Source organism: Calypte anna, unplaced genomic scaffold (assembly GCF_003957555.1).
Source record: "Calypte anna isolate BGI_N300 unplaced genomic scaffold, bCalAnn1_v1.p scaffold_168_arrow_ctg1, whole genome shotgun sequence".
NCBI classification, from domain to species: Eukaryota; Metazoa; Chordata; class Aves; order Apodiformes; family Trochilidae; genus Calypte; species Calypte anna.
In genome coordinates this window covers 46,910-58,669 of record NW_022045461.1, presented here as the reverse complement: position 1 = coordinate 58,669, position 11,760 = coordinate 46,910, and the positions used below count along the sequence as shown (strand labels likewise).

The window sequence follows — 11,760 nt, the reverse complement described above, 5'->3', positions numbered from 1 at the left end:
TCCCCCTTCCCCCTTTTTCCCCTTTTTTCCCCCTTTTCCCCCTTTTTTTTCCTTTTTCCCCCTTTTTCCCCCTTTTCCCCTTTTCCCCTTTTTCCCCTTTTTCCCCCTTTTTCCCCTTTTCCTCCCCTTTTCCTCCCCTTTCCCCTTTCCCTCTCTTCTCTTCTCTCTTCTTCTCTCCCCAGTTATGTTTCGCCTCTACGATACGGATGGGAATGGCCTCCTGGACAGCTCGGTAAGGGGAACCCCCAGGGGAGTGGTGGTCCCCAGGGATGCCCCCTTCCCTGGTGAGCTGGGAGGTGGGAAGGGAGGAGGAGAGCAGCTGTGTGTGCTGAGGGATGCACACCAGAACCCAGCAGCAGCTCCAGAAGATCCCCCCCTCGCTGGGTGTAGCTCCGTGTCGTGATGGGCAGGGTTTGCAGGAAAGGAAAATCCCTCACACAGAATCAGCCCCCTCCTCCCTGGGGTGTTTTCACCTTCTCTTTTGGGTATCTTCCTTGAAACCTGCTGTAAATAAAATACCCATTTTATCAGAGTAGTTTTTCCCAAGGGAAAACCCACTGCTGGTTTTCTAGCAGATTTTCAGAGGAGGAGGAGGCAGCCCCTGCCGAGGGGTGGGGGGTTACTGCCTCCCCTGCCTGGAGCAGCCCTGGGCATGTGGGGGTGCAGAGCCTCAGCTGGGGGGTGTGAGGCTGGGACAGGTGCCCAGAGCCATCCCTGAGCTCCGGGCACTGGGATCTCTTTGTGCTCAGGAGTTGGATCGGATCATCAACCAGATGGTGCATGTGGCTGAGTACCTGGAGTGGGACTCCACTGAGCTGAAGCCTGTGAGTGCCAGGGGCTGGGGCAGCTGAGGGGGCCTGGAGGCCTCGGGTGGAACTGGGTTCACGAGTGGCACCCCCGTGTCACCGTGTGTGTATGTGTCCTCCCTCCTCCAGATCTTGAAGGCCATGATGGAGGAGATTGACTACGACCACGACGGGACTGTGACCCTGGAGGAGTGGATCCGGGTGGCATGACCACCATCCCACTGCTGGTCCTGCTGGGATGGAGACGGTGAGTGCTCACCCCAGGACCTGCTCGGGCTGCTTCCAACTTTCCCTGTCTTCCCAGCAGAAAGCCCATTGCTGGGAGAGGAGGGGGGGATGGAGGGGTGTGCAGGGACCACGGGAGGGCACCTACCCCCAGCCATCTGCTCTGCACCCCTCCAGCAGGGCACAGCCCTGCAGCAGCCCCTGCAGAACCCACCTGCTCTGCTGAGCAGCCTGCACCCCCAGCCTACACCCCATAAATCTTTACAAGCTCAGCTTGGGGCTGACAGCGTTGCAGCTGCTGTGCTGCTTCTCGGACAGGAGTGTTGTGCTGGGGCGATGAATATGTGATCATATAAATAAAACTAAACCCTCAAATGCCAGCTCTCCCTGGGGTGAGCTTCGATGAGCCGAGGTGGGGTAGTTGGCTCCCCCTCTTTTTTTCCCTTTGCTGTTTTTTTGGGTTTTTTGTTTCTCATCCTTTTGGGCTACATTTCATCAGGGCACATCCTGGCCATCATCTAAGAGTTTTGCAAGTAAAACCCTGGGTTTTGCTCCCCAGTGCCTGTTCTGGTGTTTGCATCCCATGGAGGGGCCAGAGAGGGGGCCATGTTTTCTGGGTAGGAATATTCACAACCACGGGGAATTTGCAGTGGCTCCTCTGAAGCCCTCCTGCCCTCCACCCAGATGTAGGAAGCTTGCTTTGGCACCTCATGTGGTGTCACCAGCAGAGCATCCCCGTGGCCAGGCTGTCCCCGGAGGCCATGAGAAGCTGAGTGCCAGGAGCTGGTGTTCCCGGGAGCAGGGGATGCTTTAGGGACACCCTGGGGGGCAGAGGGCAGGGAGAGCCTCAAGGTCTGCTGGGGATCCAACCTTCTGCAGATGTACTGGGGGCTTTGACAGGACGAGAAGCTGATGGGAGTGGGTGGGGGTGGGTTGGGTGGGCTGGGGACCCCTGGTTGGGGGGGTGACACCCCTTCCCTTTCCCCCTGCCCCACAGAAACGTGAAGGACGATGGGCAGCACGCCTGGACGGTTGAAGCACTTCAAGAAACCTGCTTACTGCAACTTCTGCCGCACCTTGTGCTGGGCGTCCGCAAGCAGGGGCTCTGGCTGCTCCTGTGAGTCGGGGCCTTTCTGAACACCCCCCCTATCCCTCCCAGTGACAGCCAGCTGCTGTCACCCCATCCAGTGCCCCCGGACCAGGGGATCTGTCCCCGTGGTCCTCAGGTGATGGCTGCGCTGAGAGTGATGCTCAACCCCCTGCCTCTCTCTCCCTCCAGTCTGCAATTACACCGTCACGAGAGTGCGTGTCCAAGGACATCGCCTCCCTGCATCAGCACCTACGTGAAATCCAAGAGGGAACGCCAGCGTGAGTGGGCGGGCTGTCGAGGGTTCCGAGTGGTGCTCTCCCGCGGAGACCTCCTGGAGGCAGCAGCAATCCCTCTGTCCTGCCCCTGCTCCCCCCACGGAGACCTCCTGGAGGCAGCAGCAATCCCCTCCCGTCCTGTCCTGCTTGCCCTACCCCATTCCCAGGGCTTGTTTTTCCCTGGATTTTTACTCGCGGGCTTCCCAGCATCCAGAGCCCCGGCAGGCTGGACCCCATCACCAGCCCCTGGGGACCACCAGGGCCCCCAGCCCTGAGGTTTGCCATGGCTGCGGGTGGGGCAGGGCTGTCCCCAGCTGGAGGGGCTGATTGGGGCAGTTGGATCCTCTGCATGACAGGGAACCCCCCCATATCACAGTGTCAGGGCAGGGCAGGGAGGGGCTGTGGGTGCTGCCCCTGTAATCCCCCTCCTCTCCATGCCTTGCAGGTGATGCAGCACACTTGGATTGAGGGCAACTCCCCCCGTCAAGTGTGACAGATGCACAAGAGCATCAAGAGTACCAGGGCATCACTGGCCTGCACTGTGTCTGGTGCCAGTCCACTGTGAGTAGGGGAGGTCCTGAGGGGAAACCGGGGGGGGGGTTAGGGTTCAGTTTGCAGTTGATGGCCTCTGTGTCCCTGCCTGAGTCCCTTCCTCCTGCCTCTTGCAGCTCCACAACAAATGTGCCCTCCCACGTGAAGCCAGAGTGTGATGGGGCCCCCTGAGGGACCACATCCTGCTGCCTTCCTACATCTGCCCCGTGGTCCTGGTGAGTGTCCCTCCCCAGCCGGGCAGCTTGCACCTGGCAGAGCATCTCCTGCCTCTCCTGCATCCCCTGCCTCTGCTCCCCCAGGACAGGCAGTCCCACTGCTTCAGATCAGAGGGGACTCCCCAGCCAGCACCACCACCCCGAGGACAGCCAGGGCTTCAGGTTCAACTCCACCACAGCAGATGGGCAGTGCCTGCAGGTACAGTGCTGAGCCCTGCAGCACCACCACCTGGGGGTACACCAGTGGTTGGTGCTTTGGGGGGGGGTTCTCTTTTTCTCTTCTTTTTCTCTTTTTCTCTGTTTCTTTTTTTCTCTTTTTCTCTTTCTCTTTTCCTTCTTTTCTTCCTTTCTTCTTTTCTTCCTTTCCCCTTCCTTTCCCCTTCCTTTCCCCTTCCTTTCCCCTTCCTTTCCCCTTCCTTTCTTCTTCTCTTCTTTTTGCTTTGCCTTCCAGATCAGCCCCGGCCTGGGACTCACCCCCTCCTGGTGCTTGTGAACCCCAAGAGTGGAGGAAGGCAAGGGGAGCGGTAGGTTGTGGGAGGGAGGGGGGGTCATTGGAGTGACCAGTCCTTCCAGCTGCCCTGGCATCTCTCCTGGAGGGAAAAATCCTCTCTGTGGCCTCCCCTACTCCTGCCTTTTCCCAGGGTCCTTCGGAAGTTTCACTACCTGCTAACCCACGCCAAGTGTAACAACCTGGACCTGTGGCGGCCCGCTGCAGGGTAGGGGAGATGCTGCAGCCAGTTCCTCTGCCCGCCTCCCTCCAGGCCTGCTCCCCCTGTCACCCCGTGTCTCTCCTGGCTTCTCCAGGCTGAGCTTCTTTCGGGACACTCCGGATTCCGTGTCCTGGCCTGCGGAGGGGACGGCACGGTGGCTGGATCCTGGATTGCATAGGTGGGTGGTGAGGAGCAGCTGTGTTCCTGCAGAGCATCCTCCAGCCACCTCCTTGGCCATCTGCTACAGGGTCCCAAAATTCCCCTGGCAAGAGGGGCAGAGTCCCTGCGGGGGTTCTGCCATCAGCATCACCCTTGGGATGCTTGGTGGCCAAGGAGGGTGATGGAGGGGAGCGGGGAATGAGCCCTTTGGACCCCAAACCTCTCTTTCTCCCAATTTCTCTAAACCCCCAAACCTCTCTTTTCACCAAATCTCTCTAAATCCCCATGCCCAAATTACAGACAAGGCCAACCTGGTGAAGCACCCACCCGTGGCTGTCCTGCCCCTGGGAACAGGCAATGACCTGGCCCGGTGCCTGCGCTGGGGAGGAGGTGAGGCCTGGGGAGCAGGGCTGGAGGGGGGGCACCCAGTGTGCCACGGCCCTGCTCCCCTTTTGGAGCTGGAAAAACCCTTTAAGATCATCAAGGCCAAGCTCCTTTCCCTTACAGGCTACGAGGGAGGCAACCTGATGAAAGTTCTGAAAGACATCGAGCACAGCACGGAGGTGATGCTGGACCGCTGGCAGATGGATGTCACCCCCAGTGACAGGGAAGGCAGGGGGGACCCTGTCCCATCCACCATCATCAACAATTACTTCTCTATTGGTGTGGTGAGTCCTGCAGGGCAGCCCAGAGCACCTCCCACAGGGGTTTTAGCACAGCAGCAGGGGTAGGGATTGGTGCCCAGGCTGTGCCATGCCATTCGGCCTTGGCAAAGTGGAGGGAAGAGCTCCAGAGGTCAGGAGAGAGCAGGCAAGAGCCTCAGACCCACCCAGATCCAGGGACTCCCAGAGCATTTCCCACTGAGGGGGTGGGAAATGCCTTGGCTGCCATGAAGCTGCTGGAGCAGCCCCACCGTTCCCTCCCTGTCTCTTCCTAGGCTCATCCTTAGCCCCTTCCAAGCCTAAGAGTGGGACCCAGTTGCTGGTCGCATTCCTCAGGGAACACAGAAGTCTTTCTAAGTGCTTGGTGACAGCCTGTATTTGAGTCTCCCCAGCTGGGGACTGTTCTTCCTAGCTCACCTTCCCACTGTCCCTCCATCTCCTGGCTTTGTTTTGCTGCTCTCATTGTCATTTGTCATGGCAGCACTTCCATATCTAAACATGGAATCTCTCTCTTCCCAGCTGGGAATGCTGCAAGGGCAAATGTGCAAGGAGCTTAAACAGGGTTCAGGGAAGTTTGGGCTCTGAGGAATGGGTTGAGGGCTGCTGGACCTGAAGCTTTTGCCAGGATGGTGCCCCCTGCTCTGGGGCTTGGAGCTGTGTTTGCCCAGCCCCGGGAGGTCAGGGGGGCTGGGGAGGGGGGCAGCCCTGTGGTGCCATGGGGCTTTCCCCAGGGCTTAGCCTGACCCCAGGAGCAGCAGGGCTGTGGGGATAAAGCCAAGTGGGAAGTGATGCTCTGGGATGCTCCTGCTTTCCCACCAGCACCTGCTAATGCCCAGGGACACCACAGCAGGTGGCATTTGGTGACAGCTTCCAACTTCCAGGTTTTTTGGGTTGTTTTTTTTTTCCATAACGGAGGTGTGAGGAAAGCTGCCACCCTGCAAGGGAACTTTCAGGGTGCAGGGGTCCTGGGGTGCCCCTGGAGGTGCCACTGTCTCCCTTCTCCTTCCTTGGCTCACCCTATGATGGGGGAGGAGCCCCTGCACTAAATATGTTTGCTTAATGACCTTTTCAAGGCTTTGGGAGCAGCCTGGCTGGGGTGCCTCCATCACCCTGAAGAGCTGAACCTCCTTATCCCAGCATGTGGATGGGAGAGGGGCTCCATTTCCTCCTGCCCCCTTGACCCCTGCTCTTTCCCTCTCCCCCAGATTGCCTCCATTGCCCACCGCTTCCCCATCATGAGAGAAAAGCACCCTGAGAAGTTCAACAGCAGGGTAGGGGTCCTGGCCTCCCCTGGAATCTGGGTGCAGGGGGACATTGCCAGAGCCTGCTCCCCTCTCCCCGTGGGGCAGCCCTGAGGAGGCAGCCGGTGGGGCCTTAGAGACAGCAGGGACACCAGGGCAGGGTGGGTCCTTGGGCCCCCCCGATGTGCCAGGCAGCTCAAACCTGGTGTGCACACCCGGTTGTGTTCATGCAGGGGGTACAATCAGTGATGGATCCCAGGGCTGGCAGCAGGTCCCACCTCAGTCCTGCTGGGTTTCGGGTGCATGGAAATGTCCCGAGGGCAGCTGTGCTCAGAAGTACCTGCTAGAAACCTCCCCCCCAGCTGACCAAAGCCTCTGCCTCCACTCTGAAATTCACCTTTTACAGCCAGCCCAGCCCAGGGGTTGATGCCAGGGCTGAGCTGCAGCCTGGCAGGGTGCTGGGAGGGTTCTCAGGGTGCTGAGGTGGGGTGGAGGTGCCCCAATGCCCCATCCCAGCAGCCCTGTCAGGAGGGGCAGCCCATGCTCAGCCCATCTGAGAGCCAGTGGAGGGCACCCTGTCCCCTTCCAGGGGAGCACCCAGCACCCTCTTCCCCTGCCAGAGCCGGGTGTCTGCCTGAGCTGCCCCTGATCTCACCCCTCCCATGACTTCCATCCCCATCCCCGTGGCTCCAGAGAGGCTCTGGCAGCCCATGCTGCTGGTGACTGGGGTGAGGTGCTGCTTCCAAGCTGAGGCTGCTCTGTGCCCCAGGATGAAGAACAAGCTCTGGTACTTTGAGTTTGGAACATCAGAGACCTTTGCAGCCACCTGCAAGAAGCTCCACGACTACATCGAGGTGGAGGTGGGTATCCCAGGATGGTTCCTGCCTTCCACCCTGGCACAGATGGTTTTTGGGGTCTTGGGCAGGGCTTTGGCTGCTGAGGGAGAAGGTGCTGCTGCAGCTTTGGCACCTTATAGCAGCAGGAGGATGCTGTGCCTGGCAGGACCCGCTCTGCTACCACGCTGCAGAGCTGGCCAGCTGCAGGCTGAAGAATAGTCCTGTATTTCTGTATTATTCCTGTATTCCTGCATTTCCCACTCCTTCCCAGCTGCATTCGAGAGCATGCCTGGAATATTCTCTCTGCAAACTCCGTGGCTGCTCCCAACCCTTGTTGGATAACATGGAAACAGTCTCTAATTAGAGCAGGGAGGAGAGAGGGCCCGTGGTTGCTAGGAGTGCTGTCCTGCCCTCATGCTGGGGTTGAGCTAGGCTGGGCTGTAAACTTCCCTCTCTCCTTATCTCGGGATAAATGACCCTTTGATAACTCAGGCTTCGGGGAAGGGGCACACACACCGGTCACTTGTCCTGCAGAGCTGCTGGCAGTGGGCAGGCAGAACCCAGGGAGCTGGTGGTGTGACAGTGGGCAGAGGGACTTCCAAGGATGTTTCTAGGCAGGGAGTTTCAACCCTTCTCACATCCTAAACGGGGTGGCTGCATCCTCAGCAGCCGATGGGAAGGGGCAGGAGCAGGGGCTTGGCCATCTCACCCCTTCCCCACCATCCTCCTCTCATCCCGGGGTGGATGAAGCCTGTGTCCGTGGGGTTTGGTGCTGCTGGAGCTGTGCATGAGGTGCCCCCCACTCCTCTTGAGGTGCTGACAAGCTCCCCAGCCCCTGCCTGTTGGCAGGAAAGCGTTAATCCCGCAGGATTCTCAAGCTGAAAGTAGCAGCCTGTCCTCCCATCCTCCCCCCCCCCCCCCAGCTCCCAGGCAACTGTCAGCCTCCAAGAGAAATGGCAGTTTTGTTTTGGAAATTGGCACTTGTTCCCCTGCAGCTCCTGGAAATGAATTTGCTTTTTTTTCCCCCCCAGCTGCAAATTTCTCCTTCCAGCATCGCTGCCAGCGCCCCGTCAGCTGCCCCTGCTCAAAGGGCCCTTTGTAGCTGGCTGGCAGGCTGAGTGGGGAGGGCTGAGTGGGGAGAAGCAGCTCCTCTGCGTGGGCAGGTGTGGGTGGCCGTGTCCTACCCCTCCCCGGGGCAGGAATGAGCTCCTGCAGCATCCCTGGGAATGGCAGCAGCACAGGAGGTGATGCCTGCAATCTGCCTCCCCGCCATCCCACCCTGCCTGGCTTGGTGCCCGCTGCCTTCCAGGCAGGAAAGGTGCCTCCTGTCCAGGGTGGTGCTCAGCTTGGATGGGTGGGGGATATCCTGGTCACCCCTTGAGGGATGGAGCCCTCAGAATCTCCTGCTCAGAGAGGGAGGGTCTTTTCCTGCCTGTCGTGGTGCCGTTGAGATGTGTTGGGAATGAAAGGATCTGCATCCTTCAGGAGCCTCAAAGAGACAGATCCTCGCTCCCAGACCTGAACATTCCTGCCTTTTGCTTTCACTGCCAGGCTAAAAATAAAATCTTGGAGCATCAGTGGAGGTAGAGGAGATCTGAACATAGAGATGTTTGCTTGTCTGGGACCCAGCTCCACATACCTGTGGCTGGCATGCACAGCACATTAAAAATAATCTTGGGACCTTCAGTCTTTGCTGGAGGAGAACAAGAGGAGCCAAAGCAGCAGCAGGGGTTTGTCACCACGTTTACATTCCTCTTGGTAAAGCAAGAGGGGCAGAACTGCTTCACCCAAACACGAGGGCAAAATGTGCTGGGGTTGCCTGAAATTCAGCAGGGCAGGTGGGAAGCTGAGAAGGAGAGGGAAATTCAGCTGAATGGGAAGGTGGCAGCTTCATCCAGAGGGATCTGGAAAGGGAATCCAGTGCCATGTGGGCAGTGTGAGACTGGGAGGGCCTGGAGTTAAGAAATGCATTTCCAGGGCTGCTGCTTCCAGTCCTGTTGGAAAGCCCCAGACAACAGGTATTTTGCCCCAGGTATTTTGCCTACTACAGGTCAAATATTTCACTTCTTCCCTGCTGGGGCAGTCCTGCTGTACAGCAGCAAAGCCCAGGATACCCCTTCTGTCTGCTGATTTATGGTGTTCCACCCAAACGTCACCTATTGTTCTCTGACACCTGTCCTGTCATTTCCTTACAGCCCCATTTCTAGTTTCCAAATTAGACTCGAAGACAAACTTGTTTGGGTTGGTTTTGGGCAGCCAAACTTTTTGATTCTTTGGGGTGAGTTTGGAGAAGGGAAGTGGGAAAGCACCTGCTAGAGATGATTGGGTGAAGGTTGCTTTGGGATCAAGGTGATAGTGCATCCTCCTTTGGGTTGCAGCTCTGAGCCTTGGCTGAACATTTCTATGCTCTTGTAGGAAATTTGCTTTTCAAAACTGCTGTGAAGTCCCAGACTGGTTTGGGTTGGAAGGGACCTTAAAGCTCATCCAGTTCCAACCCCCTGCCATGGTCAGGGACCCCTCCCACAGCCCAGGGTGCTCCAAGCCCCATTCAACCTTCAACACTGCCAGGGATGGGGCAGCCACAGCTTCTCTGGGAAACCTGGGGCTCAGCACCCTCACACTAAAGAATTTCTTCCAAATAATCCAGGCTAAATGTCCACTTTCAGCCCCAAATTGTTCCTCCTTCTCCTGTCACTCCAGGCCTTTGTCAGAGGTCCCTCCCCAGCTTTCCTGCAGTCCCTGCAGGTACTCAAAGTATGCACCTGGGACACGCAGTGAAATCCCTGTGGAAAGAGAAGGGAAAGCAGCACAAGGAAGGGGAGTGGGGTTGTTGGCTCCTGCCCCTGTGGTCTGACACTGCCCCTGTGCCCACCAGTGTGATGGGATCCTGCTAGACCTGAGCAACACCTCCCTGGAGGGCATTGCTGTCCTCAACATCCCCAGCATGTACGGGGGCTCCAACCTCTGGGGGGAGACCAAGAAGCAGCGAGGTTACAACCGCCTGGGCAAGAAGCTGCCCGAGAAGCTTCCACCCGTGGTGGTCACTGATGCCAAGGAGCTCAAGTTCTGCGTGCAGGGTGAGCTGAGGGGGTCTGGCAGCCACCAGGGGTTGGGAGGGGGGGTTGGGTGGTGCCAGAGGGTTCTGGTTTAGCCCAGTGCACGGTGGAAGGGTCAATATGGGCTCAATGTCTGTTGGGTGTCAGGGTGACCCCAAGAGTCAGCTCTCCAAGCTGGTGATGGGGCTGAGCTGTAGAGCTGCCACCTGTGGTATTTGTGGGCACAGGAGTGTTATCCAGTGCTGCAAGCACCCAGCTTGCTGGTCTTGGGGTACAGGGCACGTCGAGACACGTTCCCACAGTGTCACCAGCCCTGATGCCCTCTGGAATGACCCCATGTTTCAGGTGGCAGTGGAGAGCAAGGGGGACTAACTCAGCTTCCTCTGTTTGCAGACCTCAGTGACCAGCTCCTGGAGGTGGTGGGGCTGGAGGGGGTCCTGGAGATGGGGCAGATTTACACCGGGCTGAAGAGTGCAGGGAAGAGACTGGCCCAGTGTTCATCTGTCACCATCAGGTATGTGTCACCCTCCCAGCTAGACACCCAGCCAGTGGTGAAAGCTGGGGCCTGTGTCACCCTGCACTCTCTCTCTTTGTGCCCTGCAGGACATCCAAGCTGCTGCCTATGCAGGTGGATGGGGAGCCCTGGATGCAGCCACCCTGCACTGTGAGTCCCCCAGGATGGGTAGTTGGGGTGGGCAGGGGCTGGAAGCACAGGGGGATGGGCAGGAGGGCTGGAAGCACAGGAGGATGGGGCAGGAAGAGGGTGGCAGCACAAGGGGATGGGCAGGAGGGGCTGGAAGAATGGTGGGATGGGGCAGGGAAGGGGTGGGAAGCCTCAGCACCCCGTGCAGCCTGGCAAAGCCTCTGAAGTTGGAGGGTGGCTCCTGTGCCTTCTGTCTGCACCCCTGCCAGCCCCACGCTCACAGCAGGTCCCCCCCCAGTGGAGTCAATCCCTGTCACCATCTGGGAGGCAGCTTGGCAGCAGGAGAAACCCCCTGCCCAACACCCCCCAGTCTGGACACCATTCCAGAGCAGTTTCTCCAGTGCAGCAAAGCATTTCCCAGCCTATGGGAGGTTTGGGGGGGCTCCTTGCTCCAGGGTGGGCACTGAGCTGCTCCCAGTTTGAGTGGGTGACTTCTGAAGGGCCCTGGGGATGTCAGAGCCTGAGGACCCCTGACTGAACCGGGTTCTTTACTTCTTTTTAGGTCAAAATTACCCATAAAAGCCAAGTGCCAATGCTGCTGGGCCCCCCAGAAGAGCAGCTGCTTTTTCCTGAGAGGAGGAACCGAAGTGGGGATTAGGCAAGGAGCCCAGAGGCACCGGGTGACCTGGACACTCATCTACTGTGGGGGGAACCCCAAATCCCTGCTCTGTAGTGGGGAAACCCCACCCCCACCCCAAGCCTGGCAGAGATGAGTCGTCCTGGGAAGTTTTTGGAGACTCCTTCCCAACCACCAGAGGCACCTTCTCCAGCTGGGCTGGGAGCAGTGGGTGAAGGCCAAGGCCAGGCCAGCAGCATTCACATCAGCAGTGATAGCACTGGGGCTTGGATTTTTTTTTTTTTTATCTTTATTTAAACAGCCCTTCCCTGCCTGCCCCAGCAGAGCTGCAGATGGACAAGCTCCCAAGAGGACACCGAGCTTCACTTATTTATTTTTAATGCTCTTGAAGGACATTCAGTGTTTTGCTGCATTGGCTTTCTGTCCACCAACCCTTCCACACTGGAGAAGTTATTTATTTCTTAGCCTACTGGAGGCTGTCTGGGTCCTGCCACCACCTTGTGATTCTGGGATGGGTTTTAGGCAGCTACAGAGTCACCTTCACTGCCAGCCCCCAGAGCTGGGACTGTGGGACCTGCTGGAGACAGATGGTGCCCGGACCTTGGGGACAAGCGTGGAGGTGGAAATGGGAAAGAAGGGATTTGGGGTGGAGC

At 58.3% G+C, this 11,760-nt stretch overlaps 1 protein-coding gene across 1 annotated transcript; it reads left to right on the top strand.

Moving 5' to 3' along the window:
* The first annotated feature begins 181 nt into the window (after positions 1 to 181).
* Positions 182 to 11,372, top strand: LOC103534875 (diacylglycerol kinase beta). The gene is given in 29 exon segments (XM_030468574.1): positions 182 to 232; positions 750 to 824; positions 936 to 1,002; positions 1,005 to 1,053; positions 2,029 to 2,059; positions 2,061 to 2,148; positions 2,311 to 2,326; positions 2,328 to 2,358; positions 2,360 to 2,407; positions 2,842 to 2,908; positions 2,911 to 2,957; positions 3,065 to 3,082; positions 3,084 to 3,105; positions 3,108 to 3,163; positions 3,248 to 3,294; positions 3,296 to 3,362; positions 3,620 to 3,687; positions 3,805 to 3,879; positions 3,968 to 3,990; positions 3,993 to 4,025; positions 4,028 to 4,051; positions 4,333 to 4,422; positions 4,540 to 4,700; positions 5,900 to 5,971; positions 6,712 to 6,795; positions 9,647 to 9,848; positions 10,221 to 10,341; positions 10,431 to 10,491; positions 11,033 to 11,372. Coding segments are annotated over 29 exon segments (1,887 nt in total). The 5' UTR covers positions 182 to 184; the 3' UTR covers positions 11,129 to 11,372.
* The last annotated feature ends 388 nt before the right edge of the window (positions 11,373 to 11,760 follow it).